The 26220-nt window shown below is 40.7% G+C and overlaps 1 protein-coding gene across 5 annotated transcripts in view; it reads left to right on the top strand.

Moving 5' to 3' along the window:
* The first annotated feature begins 385 nt into the window (after positions 1-385).
* myripb (myosin VIIA and Rab interacting protein b) overlaps positions 386-26220 on the top strand; it is a 136969-nt gene continuing 111134 nt past the window's right edge. For 2 of the 5 annotated variants that reach the window (XM_022189984.2, XM_051940338.1), the window contains exons 1-2: positions 389-721; positions 12329-12540. In XM_022189984.2, the coding sequence (XP_022045676.2) occupies positions 12431-12540 (110 nt within the window). In that variant the 5' untranslated portion in view covers positions 389-721; positions 12329-12430. Of the gene's footprint in view, positions 722-12328; positions 12541-26220 lie in introns of all 5 variants that reach the window. The other 3 variants (XM_051940339.1, XM_022189985.2, XM_022189986.2) reach the window with 3 other exon arrangements.

Below are 26220 nucleotides of genomic sequence, written 5' to 3'. Positions count from 1 at the left end.
TTAAAAACACCAAATCTTTACAACAGAGCAGTTTGGATCCATCAGACAGAGGATGCTGGATTAATTGGGATGTTTTCTCTATCTCTCTCTGAGGGTAATTGCACAGTGAAAAGCTTTGTGAATGAAGCAGTCAGCCAACACAGAACCTCCTCCTCCTCCCCCTGCTCCTCCTCCTCGTCCTCCTCCTCCTCCTGCAGGGGCAGCAGTGCCAAACTGCAGCGCAGGATACCCAGGTGCCAACAGAACAAAAAAAAAAGAGAGAGAGAAAGCGATTTCATATTAGATGACCCAAGCAAGGAAACAGACTCAACTGGCTCTGATTTCCAACCCCCGAAATTCCCCCCCTCTCAGCTCCATCCTGCACGGTGTCACAGTGAATACAGGAAGAATCAAGATTGGGTGCCAATCCCTCACCTCGCTCGCCGTGCGCCCTCTCTCCTCCTCTTCCTCCTCCTCCTCCTTCCTCCGTGTAATACAAACCTCGTGATCACCCATTCAGCTGTGCCTGCGTTTGCTGCTTTGGGAGGTAAATAATAATAAGCCGACTAGCCGAGGGGCAGGCAGGGGAAAAGTATCTGGGAGAGAGAGAGAGGGAGACAGGTGCCGCGGAAGTTTATACTTGCAGAGGCGCATCCCTTCGCGTCTTTTTTTTTTTTGCCATTATCTGGAATAACGTGAAAGAGACTGTGACTGGCGGTCATTCGGCTACCACTGATCCTGTGTAAGTGATTCTCCACATCAGCTCACTGCGAATAGGTGAACGTTAGCCCCTGTTAGACTGGGGAGGGAATGAGATGAGCGTCAGTGTCAGGTGCTTTGAATGTGTGATTTGCAGGCTCGGTGCGTCCTTACCGCCTGAAAAAACACAACACGCTCCCTGATTCAGTGTTAGGTGCTAAAGCTGGCATTTGCCACCGCAAGGATTTTCTGCACAGATGTTATCATGCAGTCACAGCTAGCGTGGCAGTCTGGTGCTGCTTTCAAATGAGAAGAATGCGGTATTTTGGAGCGTTGCAAGGTGAATTCGCGTCAGAGCGCAAAAAAAGCAAACTAAAAGCAGGTTCAGGAGGTGCAGAATGTGACTCATGTTTATGAATAAAAAAAGCAAGATACACGTCGATTTAACGAGAAGCAATGAAACATAAAGTCATGTTTTGTCTCAGAGGCAATGTGACAGAATAAAAACTTTAAACCGCAGGAATGCAAGCTGAAAATCCCTCCTTGGCAGTCAACTCGGTGCGTGTTTTGGGCTCTCAGTGCAGGTTAATTCTGTTGTTGTGCTGCTTTGTGGTGTTGATTGTCACCTGTTGACGCCTTGGGTGAGACCAGGGCATACTGCATGAATCAGACTGCTATTCTGAGCAGTTCATTCAAGAAAGAAGCTGAGATCCCACAGCCAGAATTAGCCCACAAGCCCCCATTGTTAGTATTCATAGTTAGTCACATGCACAATTACACCGGCAGATTCAATCAGCATCTGTTTTTATTTTAACACCTCGGGTCAAAATGTGTTTGCATGTGTGTGTGTGAGAGTGTGTCTTCACACACCGTCTTGCTCTGTGTAAAGTGGTAATTGGCCAGGTAGTGATGGACGTGACATGGCAAGTAGATGTCAGACAGTGACAAATGTTCAGTGGTTCTTCCTCATGCTGTGTGAGGATTTCAATTCCCATTCTAACACTCGGGCAGGGCTGGAGAGTGCTTTCTTTCAGGCATTAACCTAAGCTTTGTTTAAGGTGGAAATGGCCTCAAGTGACTGGCATGCCTGTTTCAAACAACATTTTCCATCCATGTTGGCTCATACTCGCATACATAACCACTGTGAAGCGACTGCAGATGCAAAACAGGCCGAGCTTTTTAGAAATTCCTGTCTTAAGGTGATGCTTTGCTATATTTTTTGCATATTTGGCCACTCTTTGGTGACCCTTCACTGGTATATCATGCAAAATGGCAGTATAATAGATGTTTTCACAGCAAGCACTGGGAATTATCATTAGTAGGCATGTCACAAGTGTTGTTAACAGTAATGATTGCTCTGCTTTGATCAAGTGTCCCAGTAGGCCACGACAGTGTAGCAGTGAGGCAACGCATACAACACCTGGACACTGGATTTGAAGCAAGTAATCGTTGGTTTTAGTGGTGTATCAGCTGTGTCATGTCTACTGTGAAAGGAACCTGTTTCCCAAATGGTAGCAGTAGAAAGGGTAGATGTGATACTATTGTGATTGTGGATGTTGCCACATTCACTGCACCCTGAGTTCATTCAGTGTTTACACAGAACTGTTGGTGGCAAAAGTTTCCAGGATTCTACATTCTTTTTATGATACTTTTAAACTCTCTGTGGTTAAGGTCAAGTCTCCGTGCACAAGGTTGTTTTTTAATGTTAGTGTCAAGACAGCAGGTGGTGATGCAGACGTTGGGCCATGTCTTTATGCATTTCACGTGCTTCTCTTTCATTCTCCTCCACCCAAAATCCCCTTCACTACTATAACCGGCATTTGAGTTAGCAACTATCACACTAAAAAAGACAAAAAAGTATTGTCAAAGGTTTGGATTGCTCAATAAGGATGCCCTGTTAGTTTTATTTTATATTGTATATGAGTTTTATCTGTGGTGCTCTCCTCCCTGTGTGCAAATGTTCCATCCAAAAATTCCTCCGTCACTGTTTTGAGTGGATTAACACTGCCCAATGTGATTGTGATTAGTTTAGAGAGAGATTTTTTCCCCTCTGTAGTAGAATGGTAATGAGGTATTGCCAGACAAAACACAGTTTCAGCATTTCAGAATGTTCTCGCTATGTGAAACTAGTAGTGATATAACCATAACCCTAACGCCATGTTGGCTACTCAGAAGCCTGACAAAAAGCTATTAAAGGTCCCAGTGAGGTACAAGCAATGACACATTGAGGAAGGAGGCAACTGACCCTTCTGTTTGTTATTATAGTGGATGAGTAACTGTACTTTTATGTGTAAATATATAAAAAGTCCTGTTCACAAGCACTGTTTTGTCTGTGTCCGCCATCAGATGACCGGGCACGCTGAGACATTACAAGCCAAAACTCCATTCTACCACTCCAACAGTTCGGAGTTTCTCAATATCTTCACCCTGGGAAAAAGTTTTCAAAAGCTCAGTTTTCAGTGGTCTCAACCTGCCTCTTTTGGAAGGCCAAAATACAAGAAATAAGTTACATTTTAAACAAGAAAAGTACTCAGCAGTACTTCGCCAAGGCTGCTCAGTCATTGTATGATTTCCAACAGATGAAATCTTTAATCAAAACCTACCCTGTGCTGAACACAGGCATGTGTTATGCATGTTTACGTTATGCTTGGATACCAAATTGCATGACCTAAATAGTTAGCGGGTGGCGGGAATTGATAGGACTTGGAAACACAGCCACAATTTAATCAGTCATTTCCGACGGATATGTCCCGATAAGTCCGCAGCCGTGGATTTGTGGTATGATCGTAATCATGTGATCATCAGCAGGCAGCTGACGTAGCCTTCACTTGTCATAGTTACAGTAATCCGGTGCCGCTATCACACAGTGATACAGAAATCTTTAACAAATCCGTGGATCCAGACTATAAGTCGCATCACTGCCAAAATCTAATCAATTGGTCCTTGTGTCACTTCTGGCCTTCCGTGAAAGTTTTATCCAAATCTGTTAGTCTGTTTCTGAGTAATGTTGCTAACAGACAAACGTACGACGATGGCTGCATAAGTCCACTGCATTCCTTGTTAGAGTAATAATACTAGTATATGTGTGGACAGGGCATTAGGACTTTAGTGTACTTCTTATGTTTTGAAATGAGGTTCTCTATGAACAACACTGTCATACAGATCATGACTCCATCTTCACTGCAGTCAAAGCAGTTTTGTTTCAGTTATAAAGAGTAGAGTTTTAGTCATCATCAGTTCATATGATCTCATGTATTATTGCTAATAAACACAGTATCATGTAACATTTTGGATAGCTGGCAGATATTTTTTGAAGCACTTCTTACAATTTCCCCAATTCACCTGCAGAGGATTATGGTGATTTTAAGCACTTATAGTACTCTTCCTTTCAGGATGTTGCAAATGAATAATGGTTTTGGTTGATTGTTCACATAATTTATCACTGATGACAGGTCTGTTCATGCACTACACTTCTTGTTTTTAAGTCCTCAGCTGTTGCAACAGTTCAACATGCAGTACACTGCATCCATCCGAAACTGAAAGCTTATCTATAGTCCCACAATTCTTGGTGTTTCTCTTTCTCTTTGTTGGCAACTCTGGCTGTCATCTTGACAAATAGTGGTCATGTCTTAGGAAGCACCTTGAACACCTTTGCTCCCGCTGTAATGTGGCTGGCAGAAGACAAATGACCAAAAAAACAAAGTAAGGCCATCACACGGAAAAGAAAAACTTGTCTTTTTCTGTATTTGCAGTGCGCTTTTCCTTTAGGTCAATTTTCTACCTTTAAATACTTAACATACACACCGATCAAATGCAGACCTGCACAGTCAGCTCACTTTAATCTTTTAGTCCAAATAGTCATTTGAACCAAGTAGTTCTCAATCTCCTTCCCTCTGGCTGTGACAAAAAGCTGATCCAATGGAGAGTGTCTAAAACAAGCAGTTCATTTAGCGCTTGGCTGCACCTGCCCTTTTAGTGCTCCAACAGGGCCTTGTCCTCAGCTCGCCCATCCTCTGCTCACTCTCCGAGGTGACAGACAGCAGCATCAGAGCCCAGCGCTCTGCAGCATGTTGTAGGACGAGCCGGTTTTATATGTATTCAGGATGATTTAGTATCAGTGTGCCTACAGTTTCATTAAAGAAGTGATTGACTGATGCACATGGTGTGTCCTTTGAGGAAAATACTGTGTTGTGTTTGTTCTCCTGAGGGATGCATCAGTGTGACCTATTTTCTCTCCGAAGTCAATCTCCCCCCTCACTTTCCACTGAGTAGTGTCAGCCTGAATGTGTTGCTGTTGTAATCTGACAGTCTTACACTGGTGCACTTCATTGTTGTGCCAGTCAAAATGTCACACTTGTGACCAACCTTGCATTTATATTTTGGAACAGAAGCAGAAAATGAGTGGTTGCAACCAGGAGACAGAAAACAACGGGAATAAAAAACACAAGGTTATACAAAATTGAAAACAAAGAAAGGCACTAAAATGTACAAATAAAATGCTTTCTGGTGATTACATTTAAAAAGTCCATTTGCCAAAGCTGTGATCTCTCAATAAACATAAGGAAAGGCATTTCAGAAAATATTAGAAAACAGGAATTTTATAAAAATCAACAGTGAGCATTTTAGAAGTTTTGGAAAATTAGTCAACAGTATTGCTTTTATCTGGCGATAGAGGCGGATACATACAGTATGAAAAGAGACATGATCAGATACAGATAAGTAAACTGTGGAATGACAAGTATTCTGACTTTTTTTTTCACTATGGCTTAATCTGTTATTTTCTTTTCTCATGTGATTGATTGATTGGTTTGTAAAAATGCTGAAATAATGAGACACGCCATTACAATTCCACAGAACCCAAAGTGACACCATTTCCAATGTTTGTTTTGCCCAACCAACAGTCCAAACCTCAAAATTATTTGACAAAAATTCATATTTGTGAAGCTGCAAAACAGCAATTACAAACAGACATAAATGATGAGCAAAATGATGCAAATTCAATTTCTGTCAGTTAGCTAATAGACTGAGTTACTAGTCATTTCTGTTGTCCTTGTACAAAATGTCAGGCAGGTTAATTAGAAAGCACCACATTATATACATTTCTGATGTGTTTCGGAGGCAAACAGCGTAATTTGTAAAGTAATTAAAGCCATGAGATGAATGCAGTGAACTGAAAAGTAGAATATTTATCTCTGAAATGTAGTGAAGAGGAAGTAGAAAGTGCCATGAAAAGAAAAGACTCACTCAAAGAAAAGGCATGTCATGTTTGTATTAAAGTATAATTCTTGAGCACATATACTTAGTTACATCTCTGCCTCTGAAGGGAAAAAGTTGTGCAGACTTGGTTCAGCCCACAGCCTGTCTTCACTGTAACACTAAGCAGGCTGGTGAAGCAGTGAACCACTGAGGCAGCTTCCTCTCAGTGTCTGTTGAAGGATCTTTCTGTTGGAGTAGCCCACACTCTTCACTCCATGCACAGAGTGATAGCTCATTTGTGCTATTGTTGAGGGTGTGTTAGTGGTGCAGCAGGGTGGTGACACAGCACCATCCAAGAAGTGTACATTTGTGACATAATGTGCATATATGTGTGTGTGTGCACATGCCTCTCACTGAAAACTGCCACAAGTGAAAATGGACTGGCTGTGTGTGCAGTGTCTATTGCTGCCCCCGAGTATATGTGTCACAAAGGCTTCAGATGCAGACACTCTCACACATAAATGATGCTCCATCCCCGTCCTTGACACCACTCACTATAAAAAGAAGGCCTGAATAATTACCTTCCCTCGTGGCTATACAATAATGGCTGTGCAGTCATGGCGCATTCATCTCTTCTATACATTAGCAGAGTAACACGAAATGAAGACAGATTTGTCAGACTAGCCGGCCGTAGCCATAGCTGACATTCCAACTGATTTTAGGAGAGAGAGTGTATTCTATGCCTTTTCATTTTTTCGAGGCTTTTGCAGACCTTTAGATATTCAACAAGGGGGATTTCTGTGCTTGGTTTCAGTAAGGTCATATGCTTTAGGATGGCACTGGAGACTAATATTACTCTATATCTTTAAACTGAATAACGTAATTGTGGAAAGTAGGCTTATTCACTGTCTTGCCAAAGATGAGGAAGTGAGACTGATCCCACACTCTTATCTGTCTGCTAAATTTAAGACGCCATCATGCAGCTGCTTCACTTAGTGTTTCTTAAGCAAATTAGATATGATGCATGATGTCCTTCTGTTTACTGTCTTTACCAAGCTACCAAGCTGGATGTGGCTGTCCTTTAAGTCCCTCTAAAGCCATGAATTAAACCCTAACAACTCCCAAAACATTCAAAAGCGTTTCCCATGCAGTAATCATGACTTGAATTCCATAGATGGAATTGCAAAGCCATCCAATTCTTTCTCCTCCCACCATTCTGCCTCTCACTGCAGCTCCATCACACCAGCTCACCTACAGCTCAAACACTGAAAAGCTGCTACACAATGTTAAGCTGTCATATTTGAGTAATTCAGCCCATATGCCAAAACCTGAGACTGATGCTGAAGAAGAATAATGATATGGGGAGCTCCATCCTGCAAGATGTCAAGATTGGTTCCCTCAGGCCAGTTTGTAATCTCCAAGTCTGCAGGGGTCTACAGGGGTATATGGGAAAAATTCAACCACATCCACAAGAGTCTGCGTAGACTCCTCTGTTGATGTTCATGTTGCAGATCAAAGTTTGTGAACATCCACACTGTCTACATTGCAAGTGCGCCAGCTGCACATGTGCCAGAAATACCAATGGTCCTTAAAGCAAATGCTTGTTTGGAGGATAGACCTTGTAAGTATATTGTCTGCCACTCATGCCTTTTTAACGCACCGTTCAAAAACTTGTAATTGAAGAAGTACCTATTGTACACTGCCATGGCCAAAAAAAAGGCGCCACTTGGATTTAACTAAGCAAATAGGCAAGAGCCTTCCATTGAACAGTTACTGCAGTGATGAATACATTTCAGCTGCAACAACTTATTTAACCCTAGCTGATGCAGTGAGGAGCTTCTCATTTCTTAAACACAACCATATTGGAAGCAGTATCCTGTGGTCATGGAAAGGATGTTAATCTGTATCAGAAGGGTCAAATTTATGGGGTGCATCAAGCAAAGAAAGTGACTAAGGAGATTTACGAAACTAATAAAATCAGGTTAACACATTATGCATTATTAAAACCTGAAGGATGGTGGTGAACCAACATCTTTGAGGAACAAATGTGGTCGGTCATGTGGTCTGATGAGTCCAGATTTACCCTGTTCCAAGGTGATGGGAGCATCAGGATAAGAAGAGAAGCAGATGAAGTGATGAACTCATGTCTAGTGCCTACAAGCCTGTGAGGGTTATGATCTGGGGTTGCTCAGGTTCAGCAACGTTATGTTCCCAGAGAATGAGGTCAGCTGACTACCTGAATGACCAGACCTTTCCATCAATGGAGTTTTTCTTTCCTGTCATGGACATGTTCCAAGATGATGATGATGCCAGGATTCATGGAGCTCACATTGTGAATGAGTGAATCAGGGAGCATGAGACATCATTTTCACTCATGGACTGGCCTCCACAGAGTCCAGACCTCAGCCCCTTTGAAAATATTTGGGATATTCTGGAGAAGACTTTGTGCAGTGGTTTGACTCTCCCATCGTCAATATAAGAACTTGGTGAAAAATGTATGCATTTCTGTACGGAAATAAATGCTGTGACGTTGCGGAAGCTTGTCGAAACAATTCCACAATGAATGAGTGCCGTACTCAAAGCTAAAGGCAGTCCAACAAAATAGTAGAGAGTACAACTTTTGTTTTGACCAGGCAGTGTATTTTAGATAGAATCACATGGGTGTCTACTGTCTGCTTTCAAAGTCCATACTAGTCAGGCAACAGCAATGAATTGGCTCTTAGGCTTGTTATGTGTGAAACCCTGCCTGCCCGAGTCTGTTTTTCTGACTTCCATTGGTACACTGCAGTTTTAAGGTGGAAATGCTCAGATATGTTGTTGACTGCTTATTTCACTCATGATGTGTCAAAAACATACTTAATCTTTATCAGACAGGGTCTGTGAGATGTGAGATTTTAATCCATTGTAGCTTATTTTTTATTCCTATTATTAAATGAGGATAGAAGGTTGTTGGCGGGGGTGCAAAGGATGGTGCATGCTTTACTAAAATGCACTGTAAATAATTTAAATGTAAATATGTGCCAGTTCTGGTTCAGGTAATATAAACAAATCCATTCCCTGTGACATACAGGATCTGTTAAATGTGTCAGAAGTAACAGACCACCCACACAGGGCAATAAAATGTGGTTTTGTAAGGATTTAAGTAATATTTATAGATCAAGGGACTTAAGGTGTCTGACTGCCATATTTTGTTTTCCGATTACATGTTTGAAAATGTGTGGGAACATGCTGGCGTGTGTATTTGTGCACCCAAACATGGTTGAGTGTATATTTTAGCATTTTGTGTGTGTAATGTGATTCTGTCAGACCGGCAAACCTTTGCAGAGGCGAAGGGCAAGGCCTCTTATCACAGTGGCTGAATGGGGAGCGTTAGTGAATGGCATTGTGTTAGTCTATATTTACACTGTTTGATACCAGATTTCTGAGACTGAGAGATTTTACAGCTTTTTTTCACCGCAGCTGAGAATGTGGGAAAAAAACCTCTTTCTCACACTTGAATGTGTGTATCTGTGTGTGTTTGCATTTGCCCTTGTGGATTACATTCTATATTCCCACTGATACAAATGACTCATAAACACATCTGATGTGAAAATGAAATGAAATCATAAGTTTCCCCCAGGTTTTTCCGAAGGCTTTTTGAATCCAAATGACAACCACTTTTCTCTTTAAGGCAAACGTGCTAAAGCTTTTAGTTTTTACAATGAAAAGATTTAAATTAGTTTTGGAAGAAATGGAGCTGATTGTCGGTGTTAAAATGTGTCTTTTTGATGCACGTGAACCAAGGATGACTGGCTCGGTTTTGTTTTTGCTTATTAAAATTTAAACTGAAACCAGGGTGGGGTGAAAAACTGTGTTGAGACGGGCCCTAAAATGAACTGGAGGAATGACTAATAAGCTGAACGAGAGGAGAGATGCTCTGTCGATGAAGCTATTGGACCAATAATAGAACGGACATAATTGTCTGGCCTTCTGAGTCATCATTGCTCTCCACTGCCAGTGCTCTCCCATCTTGTTTAGACACCGCCGTTAATGGACCTTCTCCTTCCGTCCTTCTCCCCATCTGTCTTTGCTTCTCTCTTTCTCCTGTCGTCCCTCGGTTTATTTTTTTTGAGGGCCGCCCCCTCTGTCTCACCCTCTGTCATCCCTTCCCTCTTTTCCTCCGCCTCTCTCTGAAATTACTTGCGTCCACCTCACCCCATGCATAATAAGTGTCAGGCTTGAGTAAAATTTAATTTAGTCCGAAACTGAAAACAGACCTCCATCCTCAAAGAAGTAAACCATTTACTGGACACATAGAATGTAGTCTGACTCACTGAATGTAGACTGTAAGGATACGTCTGCCATTGGCCAAACATTACAGGCAACACTCTCCTCCCTTTCCGTTTACTGTGGCCCCCTTCCAGTCAGGAAGCTTTTTTTTCTTTCGATGAATTAGCCATCCCAATGAAAGTGCTAACCTCTTTGCATGAAAATTTTCTGTCCAAAACAATTCCCTCATCATTGTCTTAAGGGGACACCACCACCACATCCTGGGCTTAAAGAAACAAGTCAGAGCTTCATCTGCAAGACTAATTGGAAAGTATTCTCAAGTGCAGTCCAAAGACTGACAAACATTAAATCCAAATGCACTAATATCCTGTAGCTGTATGTCATGTTTCAATCTGTTTATATTTATGCTACCACACAGGCCCACTGTAGCACACATCAGAAAAGATGACCTGCTTCTCTGCAAAGAAAACCTCCAAGTTTTGGGTTACACCTGGAAATAACATCAGTTATTGTGGAACTGTGGTGTCCAACAAGTCCTCAAATTCATACGACCGCATCGGTCGTATGCACCGTGCACCGGAATACGACCTGTGAGAGCGTATTTACGTTAGCGCCCCTACGGGGAAAAGGAACGCATTACGGGATTTAATTCACGAAACGGCTTTTCTGTCGCAAAACGGCTTTTTCCTCACTTTCTCAACACGTTTTTAGGGTTATGTTAAGGTTAGGGTTAGGGATAGGGACAGGGATAGTGTTAGATAAAAGTTTGTTCATGGTGACGTTTCACCGGCGACTCCAGAGTGTCGATATTTACTCAACCGCTAGAGGTCGCATACGTCAAAACGTAACACTGGGTCGTAATACGGGTGTGTACAGACGACCTATGTGGTCGTTTTTTGTTTGAGGACAGGCTGTGGTGTCTGTTGACAGTTAACAGACTCATGCTAATCACAGCTGCAATGCGAAAATGCATTCCTACATTTAGAGGGAAAGTAGATACAAATATACGGTTTGAAAGTCCCTGATCTGAAGAGTGAAACTACAGTACCATCTGCAATTTGTGATCCCGTTGAAGCACATTGCACTAAGCAAAAATCTTTTCCAAATATGTATATATATATATATATATTTAGCTGTATTACTTGCTAACCTAACTAATTGGTTTGAATATATACACAAATAATGACAATTCAATTTCAGTGTTTGATTTTGTTTTCTTTTTTTATTCTAGTTAGCAACTAGCAGCAAGCTAGCATGATGCTATTACCATTTAGCTCCAAGCTCCCCAATCAGCTGGTCATGCTTTTCTGTTTCCATTGCCGTGTAGGATTCACTAGACTCACAAGGTGATGAAGCAATTTCCTGTGTACCGGGCCAGAATTCTGTAAAACTAACCTTTGTGGAAATGGGATTATTTGCAGAACAGTTTTTACAATATTTTGTCAGGTGAACGTCATAAATTTGCACCCAACTTTTTGTGCAGATCACATTTTAATGATGCTGTGATGCACTTCCCACTGTCTTGAAGGCATTCTTAGTCTACCTGAAACTACTGACTTCCACACTTCTTTATTGTTTTGTGTTTGTTTAGTTTAAATAATTTAACTTGATTGAAGTTAATCTCTTGCATGTGTGCCCTACTTATCTTTGAGCATGTTTTGACCACTGCTAATTTCATAGCATAACAACATCCAGGGACCACACACAATAATATTAGAACATTTTCAATCTATTTATTTTGACAAAGGCAATAGAATACTTTCGGGTTAACAGTTTTCACATTGTGTAAAGTAAATGCAAATAAATTTTCTTTCTGGGGCCAGGTGAAGTTTAATTATGAATAACACGTAGCATTAAATGAGCAATCTTTCCAGGCTCTGTTTTTTTAAATTTTCAGCTGCTCATGGATGGAGGTTTATCCTGCAGGCAAACAACTGGTGCCACACTTGTCATAAAAGGGAGCTGGGGAATAATTTGCATGGTGCCTGTTCAGATTGGACCTTTGTATAAGCTGTGCCAGAGACCTCTTGATGTCTAATAGAGGTTGATGAAAGTCACAAAATAATGAATTCCATTCAGACGTTTTGACAGTCAGCCGTAGTAATGTTCGACTCAAATGGAGTGAATTGATTCCACAAATGCACAAACACATTTTTATTTCTCTATCTGTTTCCTTTCCCTTCAGGGTTGTCCCAGCCTCGGCCCCCAGAGCAGCAGTGCCTGAGCCTCTCCTCCTCCTCCCCTCTGTGACCATCGGCAGCAGCTCAGCGTGGCGAGGCCAGGAACAATGGGCCGGAAGCTGGACCTGTCGGGCCTAACAGACGACGAGGCAGAGCACGTCCTGAAAGTGGTCCAACGGGACATGAAGCTGCGAAAAAAGGAGGAGGAGAGGCTGAGGTGAGATGGGAATTCCACTCCAGTGCTTATTCAAGTATTTTGGCACAGTTGACACATACATGGTGATTTGAGAGGTGCTGATAAGGAGAGATGTCATTCACCTGTGAGCAGAGATTACCAGATGCCGTGGTGTAGTGGCTGACAATGGCATTCACTATGTATTGAATCCAGGCTTCAAAACTCCTGTCTGCAGCCTTGTACACACGTTTTTCTTTCCATTTTATCAATAAGGACATATTCTACAAAGCATAAACATGTTTTTTTTTTGTTTTTTTGTTTTTTTTTTGGGGGGGGGGCATGGCTGAGATTCAATGCCATGTTAATGAACTGTTTGCAATGATTGTCCAACCATAGCTTAGCAACTATAACTAGGCACAGCAGGTACTGTATGTGAAGCTTTACATTTCTCCAGGAAACAAAGCGGTGTGCATGGACCTGTGTTTAGATACTTGGCTTTTACAAAGTTATGAAGGTGGTGTGTTATTTAAAGCCTCTCCATGACAAAAAATACAGAACCAAAATCATAAGGAATGCATGAATTTGTGTGATTATCTGCTATAATGGAGGCTGCAAATTTTGCTTTCTACAGTTGCAGCTTTATGTCATCCAGAGGGAAGAGGCCTGTCATTATCTGAGTCCATTACTGTGTGAGTCTGCTGGTTGTTTTGTAAAAATACCTGTTCGGGACTAGAAGATCCAACCTGAGAATCAGGATAGTGATATCAGAAATTTAGAATAAATGTCAAGGATATGGATATGTAGCTTTAGCCCTGAGTCCTTTAAGCGTTATACTACATATGTATCCATCATTTGCATAATTTAGCCTCTTTTTACAGGATTCTTGCTTAGCTTGAATCAGCTTCAAATATTGAGAAGCCAGCTAGAAGGAGATTTCAGTCCTCTCATACTGTGACTGAAATCATTCTCTATTTATAGTGCACTATATTTACTGTCTGGCATTTGTCTGAGTGTCTCAATTCTGATTGTGTAAACTTATCCACTCTATAGGCTTCTCAAAAGTGAGAGTAATGCTTTTAGACACAGGGTTTCAGTGTTAGCATTAGCTTAAGCTACAATAAAATAACTTCTAGTTAATTTTTTATCTTGCCATATATTCTATTTGCAAGTAAAGCAATAATTATTATTATGACAAACATTTAAATGCATTCGAAGTCAAACCTTCAGTAAGACAGCTGGGGGTTTTTGTCTGTAAAGAGTTTATAGATAGTACAGGCTTTGGTTGCCATTTCCACAATATTGTTTTTACAGAACTGGGATTGTACTTGAATTGCAACATCTGAAGAAATATGACAGTGTGGTTTTTAGTCAAAGCTGTTCTAACGATGGAATTTTTAACTGCCCTTATGTCATGATATATTTGTGTGTATATATACACACTGCTGAGATGTTATGTTTCTTGGATGTCCATTCATCTGTTTGTGCAGTTCTTTTATGACTTGTAGTTTTTATTACTTTTTGAATTTTAGAATCAACAAATACATCAATCAACAAACACATCATCAACACTCAAACACCCACAACCCCCCCACCCACAACCAAGAAGGGTCCATCACTCCCAGAGGTGATTTGCATCTCCGCCTATTATGAAAGGCAATACACATAGTGAGCTGGCTGAGTAACAAAGTAAATAGAGCAAAAACAAAATACATCTGGCACCAGCTCATTGACATCACTGCGCATTAGACCAATCTTTACTGTGGCATCTGAATGCTGTCAAGGTACATGCCCCACTTTAGATAATATTGTTCGGTTCTGTCCAATATTCTGTAGGACATCCTTTCACAAGCAGCAGCTCTGCTCAATTCAATTGTCCAGTCCTGAAAAGAGGGTTCTCCAGGTTTCTTCCAGTTTCTGAGGATGATCTGTCAACCAATCATGATGACAGTTTGTGTCCAGTGTTTCAGTGGTTTTGGAAAACTAGATAACACTGTACAGTCCCCCAAGACATAAAGTTTTGGACAGATCACAAATTGTCTTTTGATAACATTAGTGATGTAAGTATGAATCTTCTTCCAATATTGACTGATCTTGGAGCATGACCATAACGCATGTATCAGTGTACCTTCACCCCTACCACACTTCCAGCAGGCAGCTGTATCCTTCAGACCAAGTCTAAAAAGCCTACTTGGTGTCCAATAAAATCGATGGAGTGTTTTAAATTGAATGAGCCTCACCCTCAGATCTCTTGACGTCTTTTGGGAGTTATCACATACATTAGACCAGTTCTCTTCATTAAAAGAAACCCCCAAATCTCTCTCCCAGGCCGTTTGAAGTGAGGAGATATCTCCATTTCTCCCTTATTCCATCAAAATTCTGTAGTATTCAGCTGTTTCATGACCTTTTCCCATTATCTTCAGAACTCTATTTAATTCATCTGCTGACCTTGGGGAGTGCAACCCAAAGATGTGTTGCACTAAATGACGTAGCTGAAGATACCTCAGAATTGGGTTTTAGGTAAATCATATTTACGCTGTAGGTCATCAAACGAATATAGTGTGTTGTCATTATATAGATTTTCCAAAACCAAAATTCCTTTGTCTACCCATTCCTTCCAGAAAAATGCTTTTTTTTAATCAATATTCAGCTTGAGATTCATCCAGATACTGGAAGCTCTATTTAAATAAGGATCAAACCCCATCAGCCCTGAGACCTTCTTCCAAACACTCTGAAGATGAGATATGACTGGGTGAGCCTTTAACAGTTTAGTGGACAAACGGAGAAGCGTTGGGAGAGGAGCTGATACAGATTGCACTATACTAAACCAAGGTGGGGGGGGGGGCTCTGCGGGGGCAGTGCCCAGAGCGCCAAATGTCTCAGACTAAATGCATAATAGTAATATAACACATTTGGGAGCCCTAAACTGCCAGCGCTAACCGGTCTCTGCAATTTTCTCATGTTCATACGAGGTCTCTTTCCATTCCAGATAAATTCTTTAAACATGTTGTCGAGTCTTTTAAAGTAGCTGCAGGGGATATCCAGTGGGAGAGACTTAAGCAGATAGTTGATCCTGGGAATACAGTTCATTTTAATAACATTAACTTTACCCCATATTGACAAATATAATGATGACCAGCGCTTTACATCAATACTTAGCTTCGCTATGAGAGGATCAAAGTTCACTTTAATAATACCATCAAATACAGGGGGGAAAAGAACACCGAGGTATCTAATCCCCTGTTTGGGCCATCTGACTCCACCAGCACGGAGGAGTGTAGTGGGACAAATCTTTGTTAAGGGCAGAGCCTCTGATTTATCCCAATTTACCTTGTATCCTGAGAAGTTTGAAAAGGTGTTTATTGTATTTAGCAATGACGGCATTGAAATTGCGGGGTCTGACACCAGTAAAAGAATATCATCCGCGTACATTAATAATTTGTGGACGGATCCACCACACGACACTCCTGGGAAGTTATCGTCCCCCCTATCTGTTTGTATAGTTCTATGCAGAATACCTTGTGGGGATTTGTAAAAATTTGGCAGAAGCGCCTACTTGGATTAAACTGATTAGATTTTTGGGGTCAAAGATCAATGACCACAAATGACATGGCTGGTTTTTGGAGGCACACAACTGCAAGGTGGTAACTCTAGTTGCCACAGTCTTAAGACTGTAGGGCATAAGATGCTTGTCTTGTGTTTTCTGTAGCAGGCTGTCAGGTCTGTGGGGGTCATTGTTTCCAGGCCTCAGGGCTCTGCTCTGGTGTCACAGCTTCTTACTTAACATGCAGCAAGTGGCGGTCCATTCCTTTGCCTCACCTTCTGTCCTCACTCCTTCTGTCCCCAGCCTCAGGGGAGGCTCGGTTTGGTTGTGACAGGCGCTGCTGTGGCCATCAAATACACACGTGGACAAAATTGTTGGTACCCCTCAGTTAAAGAAGGAAAAACCCACAATTCTCACTGAAATCACTTGAAACTCACAAAAGTAACAATAAATAAAAATTTATTGAAAATTAAATAATCAAAAACAGCCATTACTTTTGAATTGTTGATTAACATAATTATTTAAAAAAACAAACTAATGAAACAGGCCTGGACAAAAATGATGGTACCTCTATAAAAGATTGAAAACTATTTGACCAGAGTGACATGATTAACTCAGGTGTGTCATTTAATTGACATCACAGGTGTTTCCAAACTCATAATCAGTCAGTCTGCCTATTTAAAGGGAGACAAGTAGTCACCCTGCTGTTTGGTGAAAAGGTGTGTACCACACTGAACATGGACAACAGAAAGCGAAGGAGAGAATTGTCCCAGGACATCCGAAAAAAAATGATAGACAAACATCTTAAAGGTAAAGGCTATAAGACCATCTCTAAACAGCTTGAAGTTCCTGTGACAACAGTGGCTCATATTATTCAGAAGTTCAAGACCCACGGGACAGTAGCCAACCTCCCTGGACGTGGCCGCAAGAGGAAAATTGATGACAAATTGAAGAGACGGATCGTTGGAATTGTATCCAAAGAGCCCAGAGCAACCTCCAAAGAAATTAAAGGTGAACTCCAAGGCCAAGGTACATCAGTGTCAGATCGCACCATTCGTCGTTGTTTGAGCCAAAGTGGACTTCATGGGAGACGACCAAGGAGGACACCACTGCTGAAAAAAACTCATAAAAAAGCCAGACTGGAATTTGCAAAAATGCATGTTGACAAGCCACAAAGCTTCTGGGAGAATGTCCTTTGGACAGATGAGACCAAACTGGAGCTTTTTGGTAAGGCACATCAACTCTGTTCATAGACTCAAAAACCAAGCATACGAAGAAAAGAACACTGTCCCTACGGTGAAACATGGAGGAGGCTCAGTAATGTTTTGGGGCTGCTTTGCTGCATCTGGCACAGAGTGTCTTGAAAGTGTGCAAGGTACGATGAAATCTGAAGACTATCAAGGCATTCTGGAGAGAAATGTGCTGCCTAGTGTCAGAAAGCTTGGTCTCAGTCGCAGGTCATGGGTCTTCCAACAGGACAACGATCCAAAACACACAGCCAAAAACACCCAAGAATGGCTGAGAGAAAAGCGTTGGACTATTCTAAAGTGGCCTTCTATGAGCCCAGATCTGAATCCCATTGAACATATGTGGAAGGAGCTGAAACATGCCATTTGGAGAAGACACCCATCAAACCTGAGACAACTGGAGCTGTTTCCTCATGAGGAGTGGGCCAAAATACCTGTTGACAGCTGCAGAACGCTCATTGACAAATACAGAAATCGTTTAATTGCAGTGATTGCCTCAAAAGGTTGTGCAACAAAATATTAAGTTATGGGTACCATCATTTTTGTCCAGCCCTATTTCATTAGTTTGTTTTTTTAAATAATTATGTTAATCAACAATTCAAAAGTGATGGCTGATTTTGATTATTTAATTTTCAATAAATTTTTATTTATTGTTACTTTTGTGAGTTTCAAGTGATTTCAGTGAGAATTGTGGGTTTTTCCTTCTTTAACTGAGGGGTACCAACAATTTTGTCCACGTGTGTATGTGCCCAGATCAGCGTTGTTTTATTTCCTCAGGGCTGCAGGGGGAACTTTTGGTCTTAAAGTATAAGGTTATCTAATGCCACAACAAAATCCCAAATATGTTGCTGCTATGTTTTAAATGTGGCTGTACCCTGTAATTTTTGGAAACACAAATATTCTCCTTTGACTACCTACCAGGCCTGAGCATCAGCTATTTTGTTGTGGCGATTTGATGTCTTTCTTCAGACTTGAACAGTGATCCTCAGTGGTTTATTGTTCTTGACTGGATGCCACAAGTGATTAGGCTGCTTTTCTTAGAGCAGTAAACATCTTAGCTGTACTCTGAGGACCATAACAAAGTTTGCTTCACAGACCAGAATGCAGTCATTGGTCTGCGCTGCTCGAAACGCAACTTATTTTCCCAGAAGCAGTTTCAAAGCTAAGATGCTTATTCCCAAATTACTAGGCTGTAAGATGTTCTCCCACCAAGCTGTCATGAATGATGAAAAATTATTTATGCGTCTTAGGTGGTTATTACTGCTGTTTACTGCAGGAAGCCGAGCAGAATAATGTTGATGTAATCACAGGCAGATATTTATTAGGCAATCACAAGCAGTTTAGTTTTATTGCTTGTTCATTTTTTTTAAAATGAAGTCTCCAATTAAAATTTAGTCTCAAATTGACAGTCAGACTGCTTTGGTTTGTTAATGGTGCTGGTCTTTCATATAATAATTCTTGGTAAATATTTTTTCTTCTTGTTTTTATTCCATTTTATTTTCATTTTTAAGTTCAGACTGTTATTGTTTATAGCAGCAGTGCCTCTTGGAACGTCCACTAATGTCTTGACTCCATCATTTACAGCTCTCTGTTGTCTTTTTTCTAATCATTTATCTACTTAAAAAGTAGTTTCTTGGTAAAATACTCCTTTTGCAGAATTGCCTCTTTTAGAATGTTATATTGTATACTGCTGCATCAATGTGCAAGAAGCACTTTCATGGTACGGTTGATGTCTGTGATGAAATTTTCAGTTAGTTAATGGAAGTCGTATTTTATAAGCTGACCGTGCGGTTTGCATGTAAATGTTAATCAGATATTAAAAACCAAAGCTCCACAAGGCAACAGTTTGATTCACAAAGTGCTTTGTTGCTTTTCTACAAACAGAAAACACTAGCCAACAGATATGCAGTTCACTTAACTGAAGCATGAGAAAAGAGAAAAAGTTTGCTAAAGTTACGCTATCTAGTATCCTATATGACATTTAAACTCTTTAATAGTGGCGAGGCTATATTTATTTGCCTGGTCAATTATATGATCCAATATTCAGTTTTATATATTTTTTTAAATCAAGAGTTTCTTATAAATAAACAGTAAGTAATAAACATAAAACATTAGCAAACAAGGCATTTCAACAGTTTTAAGTTAGGTTTTTCATTTTCATTGCAAATTTATATCAGCTATTGGTCTACTTTATTTCTAGTGATTGATGTTTGTATCGGCTAAGAAAAAAACTATAGTGGTCGACCCCTATGGTGTACACACGTGGACAAAATTGTTGGTACCCCTCAGTTAAAGAAGGAAAAACCCACAATTCTCACTGAAATCACTTGAAACTCACAAAAGTAACAATAAATAAAAATTTATTGAAAATTAAATAATCAAAAACAGCCATTACTTTTGAATTGTTGATTAACATAATTATTTAAAAAAACAAACTAATGAAACAGGCCTGGACAAAAATGATGGTACCTCTATAAAAGATTGAAAACTATTTGACCAGAGTGACATGATTAACTCAGGTGTGTCATTTAATTGACATCACAGGTGTTTCCAAACTCATAATCAGTCAGTCTGCCTATTTAAAGGGAGACAAGTAGTCACCCTGCTGTTTGGTGAAAAGGTGTGTACCACACTGAACATGGACAACAGAAAGCGAAGGAGAGAATTGTCCCAGGACATCCGAAAAAAAATGATAGACAAACATCTTAAAGGTAAAGGCTATAAGACCATCTCTAAACAGCTTGAAGTTCCTGTGACAACAGTGGCTCATATTATTCAGAAGTTCAAGACCCACGGGACAGTAGCCAACCTCCCTGGACGTGGCCGCAAGAGGAAAATTGATGACAAATTGAAGAGACGGATCGTTGGAATTGTATCCAAAGAGCCCAGAGCAACCTCCAAAGAAATTAAAGGTGAACTCCAAGGCCAAGGTACATCAGTGTCAGATCGCACCATTCGTCGTTGTTTGAGCCAAAGTGGACTTCATGGGAGACGACCAAGGAGGACACCACTGCTGAAAAAAACTCATAAAAAAGCCAGACTGGAATTTGCAAAAATGCATGTTGACAAGCCACAAAGCTTCTGGGAGAATGTCCTTTGGACAGATGAGACCAAACTGGAGCTTTTTGGTAAGGCACATCAACTCTATGTTCATAGACTCAAAAACCAAGCATACGAAGAAAAGAACACTGTCCCTACGGTGAAACATGGAGGAGGCTCAGTAATGTTTTGGGGCTGCTTTGCTGCATCTGGCACAGGGTGTCTTGAAAGTGTGCAAGGTACGATGAAATCTGAAGACTATCAAGGCATTCTGGAGAGAAATGTGCTGCCTAGTGTCAGAAAGCTTGGTCTCAGTCGCAGGTCATGGGTCTTCCAACAGGACAACGATCCAAAACACACAGCCAAAAACACCCAAGAATGGCTGAGAGAAAAGCGTTGGACTATTCTAAAGTGGCCTTCTATGAGCCCAGATCTGAATCCCATTGAACATATGTGGAAGGAGCTGAAACATGCCATTTGGAGAAGACACCCATCAAACCTGAGACAACTGGAGCTGTTTGCTCATGAGGAGTGGGCCAAAATACCTGTTGACAGCTGCAGAACGCTCATTGACAAATACAGAAATCGTTTAATTGCAGTGATTGCCTCAAAAGGTTGTGCAACAAAATATTAAGTTATGGGTACCATCATTTTTGTCCAGCCCTATTTCATTAGTTTGTTTTTTTAAATAATTATGTTAATCAACAATTCAAAAGTGATGGCTGATTTTGATTATTTAATTTTCAATAAATTTTTATTTATTGTTACTTTTGTGAGTTTCAAGTGATTTCAGTGAGAATTGTGGGTTTTTCCTTCTTTAACTGAGGGGTACCAACAATTTTGTCCACGTGTGTAGGCTGTTATTTATGGAAATTGACTTAATTGCAGAAATCGAGGTTGAGAAACCTTACCCAATTACTGAGTGGGAAATCCAACTTCTAGTGGGGTTTTCTTTGATTCTTTCTAGTCACTGATCAGACAATTTAGGATTCTCAGTTGCCAGTGAATGCAGCATTTCTGAGAATAGACTGCAAAGGAAGTTCACATCAGTGATAATTTTGTCGACAACTTTGCGTATAACAAAGCAAAATGGCAAAATTGCACAGTTTAAAGTCAGCTTTTAGTTGCTTGCGCTAATTCATACATTAAAAGTTTGCTCCCACTTTAACCAGGCACAACATCTTTGTGATGCAGCATTGTCATAATTGATTGCTTTGATGAGTTGCCCAGCGTTTCTCGAGAGCCGCTCATCCAAACTACTTCAAACATAACACTGCACTACCTTGGACTTCCAAAAACGCAGGGGCCAATTGTAAAGTCAATCAATTAAATGCTTCTTGAGAAATGTGAAGAACAGACACACTCACACAAAGAGACCTTTATTTATAGGTGAAGTTAATATTCAGTAGATGAAAATTACTGCTTACCTACTCATCACCATTTAATTTCATACCAGGTGATCTTGTGTTTTTAAATACTTGAAATTCACTTGAATATCTGATGAAGCAACAAGTCCAGCTCCCTACTAAATCAGGACATGTCCTTGGATCGTCTTCCTTGTGAACTGTGTTTTGCATAAGCCGCCTTTTCTTCTTTTATTTCCGATTAAAAGAAGAGCGTTTGTGTGGTTGCATTTGCATACTTTAGTTTAATACAATTCATCTAGTTAAGAGAGATCAAAACAGAGTGCCACATCCAGTCAGGTCACAGAATGAGAAAGAAACCCCATACGCCCCTCATTTGAAATGTAAAATGTTTCTCAGTTTACAGTATGTGAATAGGAATATGAAAGCTTGTTCACAGCAGATGTCAGCTGAGTGTTTCGGCAGGTAGCTTTCTCCCTGTGGGTTTTTTCTCCTCCATGCATGACTGACATTTTATTTTTTTTTCCTCCCTTGAATGAAGTCATCCCTGCAGAGTTGTAAATTACCCTGGTGAAGGATTCATCGGGTGGTTTAAGCCTCAGCTGGCACTTTAAATGCTCCATTTTAATTTTCCCCCATGCTGAATAATAAGAAATGTTGAAACACTTAACGGCTCCGTCTCATACATACTCAGATGTAATAAATATGTAAATAAAAGTATACAGATAGCTTTGAGCTTTAGTTATAGAGGCAGTCTGCTCTGTTCTTTACTTCATATAAGGTTTTAATGTGATCAACTAGTTTACGATGCCACAGCTTTATTTCTTTTGTGGACTTTTTTTGTTGTGTTATGTATAATTAATTTGCAGTGTAGTAAAAAAAAAAAGGTTTGAGTTCAGATTCTGTTTATCTACTAACAAGACAGTGGATTATTGTGAGCCGGCCTGTCTTGATTCGTGTGTGTTCGATAAATCAGATGCTCATCGGCCATTAGTAATGAGACGACTGATGTTGACGTGCCGAAGTACAGAGTGCCTCTAGGGTCTGTTATTTGTTATTTGGCTACAGGTTAGCAGATACTGAGATTTTTACCCCCCTTTTTTAATATCAGATGAAGTTTAGCACATCTCTAGTCTCTAAAACCAACCTCGTAAATGTGATCTTTAGTCTAAACACCAAACTTTCCAACAAGAGTGCAATTTTCTACGTACAAGTTTGACCCTCTTTGAAGTCTTTACTCCCATTTTGCAGACCCTGCACGTCATCGGTGCACTTTTGGCAGTGTTTGCTCTTACCTCTCCTGATAAAACCTTCTGTGTGGCTCAGAACAGGCTGTGCTTGATTGATATTTCCCTCACACTCCTCTCCTTTCAACTGTAATGGCAGGGCAGCTTGCTGTTTTCGTAGAGCAAAGCACATTTTGGAAATCACAGTAGAGAAACAAAAGCTGCAAATAATGAAACCGGGGATGGCTCACGCGGATTTGTGGCTTGTGTGACTTACTAGAAGTGAACAAAAGCCACTGGTAATGTCATTAGTAACACTTGTATGTGCACATACTGGAGGGTTTGCTTTTTTTTTTGTTTACTTTCAATTCAGTAGCTTTTACCTACTGAAGTGTTGACTCTCTTGTTGGTGCTTTCTCTGCATCAGTTCGTGTTTTGGCTTCGTAGTGGCTTTGACTGTGACGCACTGTGCAATATTTATTGGAATATTATAGCAAATGAAAGTAAATCTTTAGTAGCTTTTGTTTTCAACCTGGCTGCTCTGCTACTGAAGGGTAAGAGTGTCATTCTGCCAATTAAAGGAGGCAGTAGGAAGCTCAGGGGAGCACAGCCGTGGGCCTACTTAACAAACAACACAAGCACTCCCAAGAGAGACGGACTGGGAAATGATTACAGACAGAAATGGCTATCCACCAGAGTGTCTATGTGTGCAGTGAGAAGATGACTGGAGTTCCAGCCACTGACTCTTGCAGGTGATTTGCTCTGAGCGTTTGGAAGGATCCACTTTCCAAAAGTGTCTGGCAGGTCCTCGTATGAATCGGCCAATTACTGTACCTGTAAAGCTCACTCCAAAACTTATTCCAATTCAGCTGTGACAAGTCTGTCCCTCCAGAAAGATAAATGATGAGGTTCCCCATTATTTCCTTGTGAGTGTTGAGTTAAGACAAGAAAAAGATTTGAAAGCCAAACAATACCATGTGGATAAGTCTCAATTATTTGTAAAGTTGTTGGCCGGTTCGCCTGATAGTCATTCACCCTCCACTGTAATCGTTCTCTCTTTGTTTGTGTGAAGTAATTCCTGGCTCAAGAATGCAGCTTTCCCGTCACTAACAGTTGTACCCAAGTAGCAGGGGGTGATATTTTGGATCAGGAGGTTTAATTAGTCAGGAAAGTTATGAATGCTTCTGTAATGAAGTTGTGTTCTGACAAGTGAGGCTGAGCCATTCCCACACATCTTTTTATTGGAGATCTTAATATTGTTCCACTTTGTAGCTTGAACTAAAGCAGCTGCTTCATTCTAAGGCTGTTATTGTTCTTGGTACTATTTGAGTCAACATTTTCACAGCTCCTATGTCAGAGAATGCAGATTTGACCAAAGGGCTGAATATGTCTTCTTTCTTCCTTTTTTCTTTTTGCCAGTTGTTTGTTAGCTGTGGTCGACGTGGCAGGCAGGCAGGTACAAGGTGCAGGAGTCACACCAGGAGTCTTCATAGAGGATGTCACACTGTCAGGGACGCATCGACCCCTATTTCCTCCTGTATTTATCCTCTGTCTGGAGATGACACAAATACAGACACATGCGCAGACGTCACTCAGCCAGCTTTGTAGATCCTCGGATGACTTCAAAAATGTAATATTTTAGAGCCAAGAAAAGAGACGGTCAGGTTCTCTTTGGCTCAAACGGCTCTTTATTCATGAGGATCAATATATTAATGTAATTGAATTTCAGAGCACAAGCAGTCAGAGAATAGTGCCCTTCATTGCAGGACAGTCCCTTTGGGCTGCACTGCTATCTAACCTATTAAAGCAACACTAAATGGGGGCAGATCAACCTTCTGACAGACTTTGAGGCCTGAGGTCATGTCCTTTCACAGCGTGTGCTGAGATTTTAGTTCAGAGTCACATTTATTGAACATTCCCTGTCCAAATACAGTGAGTAGACAACTGCAGAGTACTAAATTGTCCTTTTATTAGCTTCTATTTGGTTTAATAATGTGTTTCTTTAATGAGAAGGTCTCCCAGACTAGTGAACTAATGACCCCGACTTGTCTCTGTTGTGGGAAAATCCTGAAATCGTGTAACTAGTCCAGTGCAGCTTTGTGGGTGGTTGAATAGCTCCATTGTGTATTATTCTTTTTCTTCTCAGTGTCTAAGGTGTTTATTCTGTGCCATAATCCAGCGTGAGGTCCTATGTTAACATGTGATGTTTTCTGACATGACACAGCACAAAGCTGAGGGGCTGTAGCTGCACACACACACGTCTTTCAACAGTTAGACTGCTAATGCGGGTAATCGTCTCACCTCCTTCCCATCTTTAGAATGAACGTATTTTCATGCAGAGTTGTGTGTCTCGATGGAGTTAATGCCAGTCTCGCTGTTGTTGTGGCAGTTGTGTTCTCTTGGCTGCGGTTCTCCTTTGGTGGGGATTAGCAGCGTTACGTTATTGGTGTGGGTTATTTGTCTGAGTCATGTTGATGTGGAGTGTCTCTGATGTGGAAGTGCGATGTGTGCGCTTGCCGGTCTCGTCAGCAGCGTGTGTGAGAGCTTTGTGCGCAGCAAGCAGGGAGGACAAATCCTTCTGACCTTTTTTTTTTTCCTGTAGCCACATTGGACAGTGTAATAGCAGCATTATTTTGTGACTCATCACATTTCATGGTCTGCCAGGGGAACATTATACTGCGCTTGGGGTGTTTGTTTTTTTTCCAGTGTTTTAAACTTTTGTTTTTAGAAAAGAATTGTAGAATCAAAGATTTACTCTTATTCTCACACATTATTTGTTTATTTGATCACAGCTGCTGCATGATTTTTAAGCTGTAGATATTTTGCTAATGTCATCCTCTCCTGTGTGACCAGACAGCGTGTTCTGGTGGATCGGAAGCAGATTCATAAAGGTCAAAGTGTAAATGACCTGCTATGGGGAATGTTTACTTCTAGTTGTCATCCTGTTTGTAATAAAATATTGAAAATGACACTGACTCACATTTCAGATGACAAAGCAGTCACCCTCCTCTCTCTGCTCCCTTTGCTGTTCTGTGAGGACGGTTTGGAAACATATGGAAACGAAGTGAGTTTCCTTGCTGACTTTTGATCAGCACAGTTCTGCTTTAATTTGCTTTCTTGTGTTCAGGGCTGTGCAGCTGCCACAGACTCTGTGATTTCTAATTAGTTTTTAATATGGCTCTTAGTAGATGATATTATTAAACTTAATTAGCAGACAGAAATATAGCCCCCCTGACCACAGCAATTATACATGGGTGTGCTTACGCATACTCTGTCTCTGTCTGTTTGCACACATACACACACAA

This window comes from Acanthochromis polyacanthus, chromosome 20 (assembly GCF_021347895.1).
Source record: "Acanthochromis polyacanthus isolate Apoly-LR-REF ecotype Palm Island chromosome 20, KAUST_Apoly_ChrSc, whole genome shotgun sequence".
Lineage (NCBI taxonomy): Eukaryota > Metazoa > Chordata > Actinopteri > Pomacentridae > Acanthochromis > Acanthochromis polyacanthus.
This window is presented reverse-complemented; position numbering and strand designations above follow the sequence as displayed.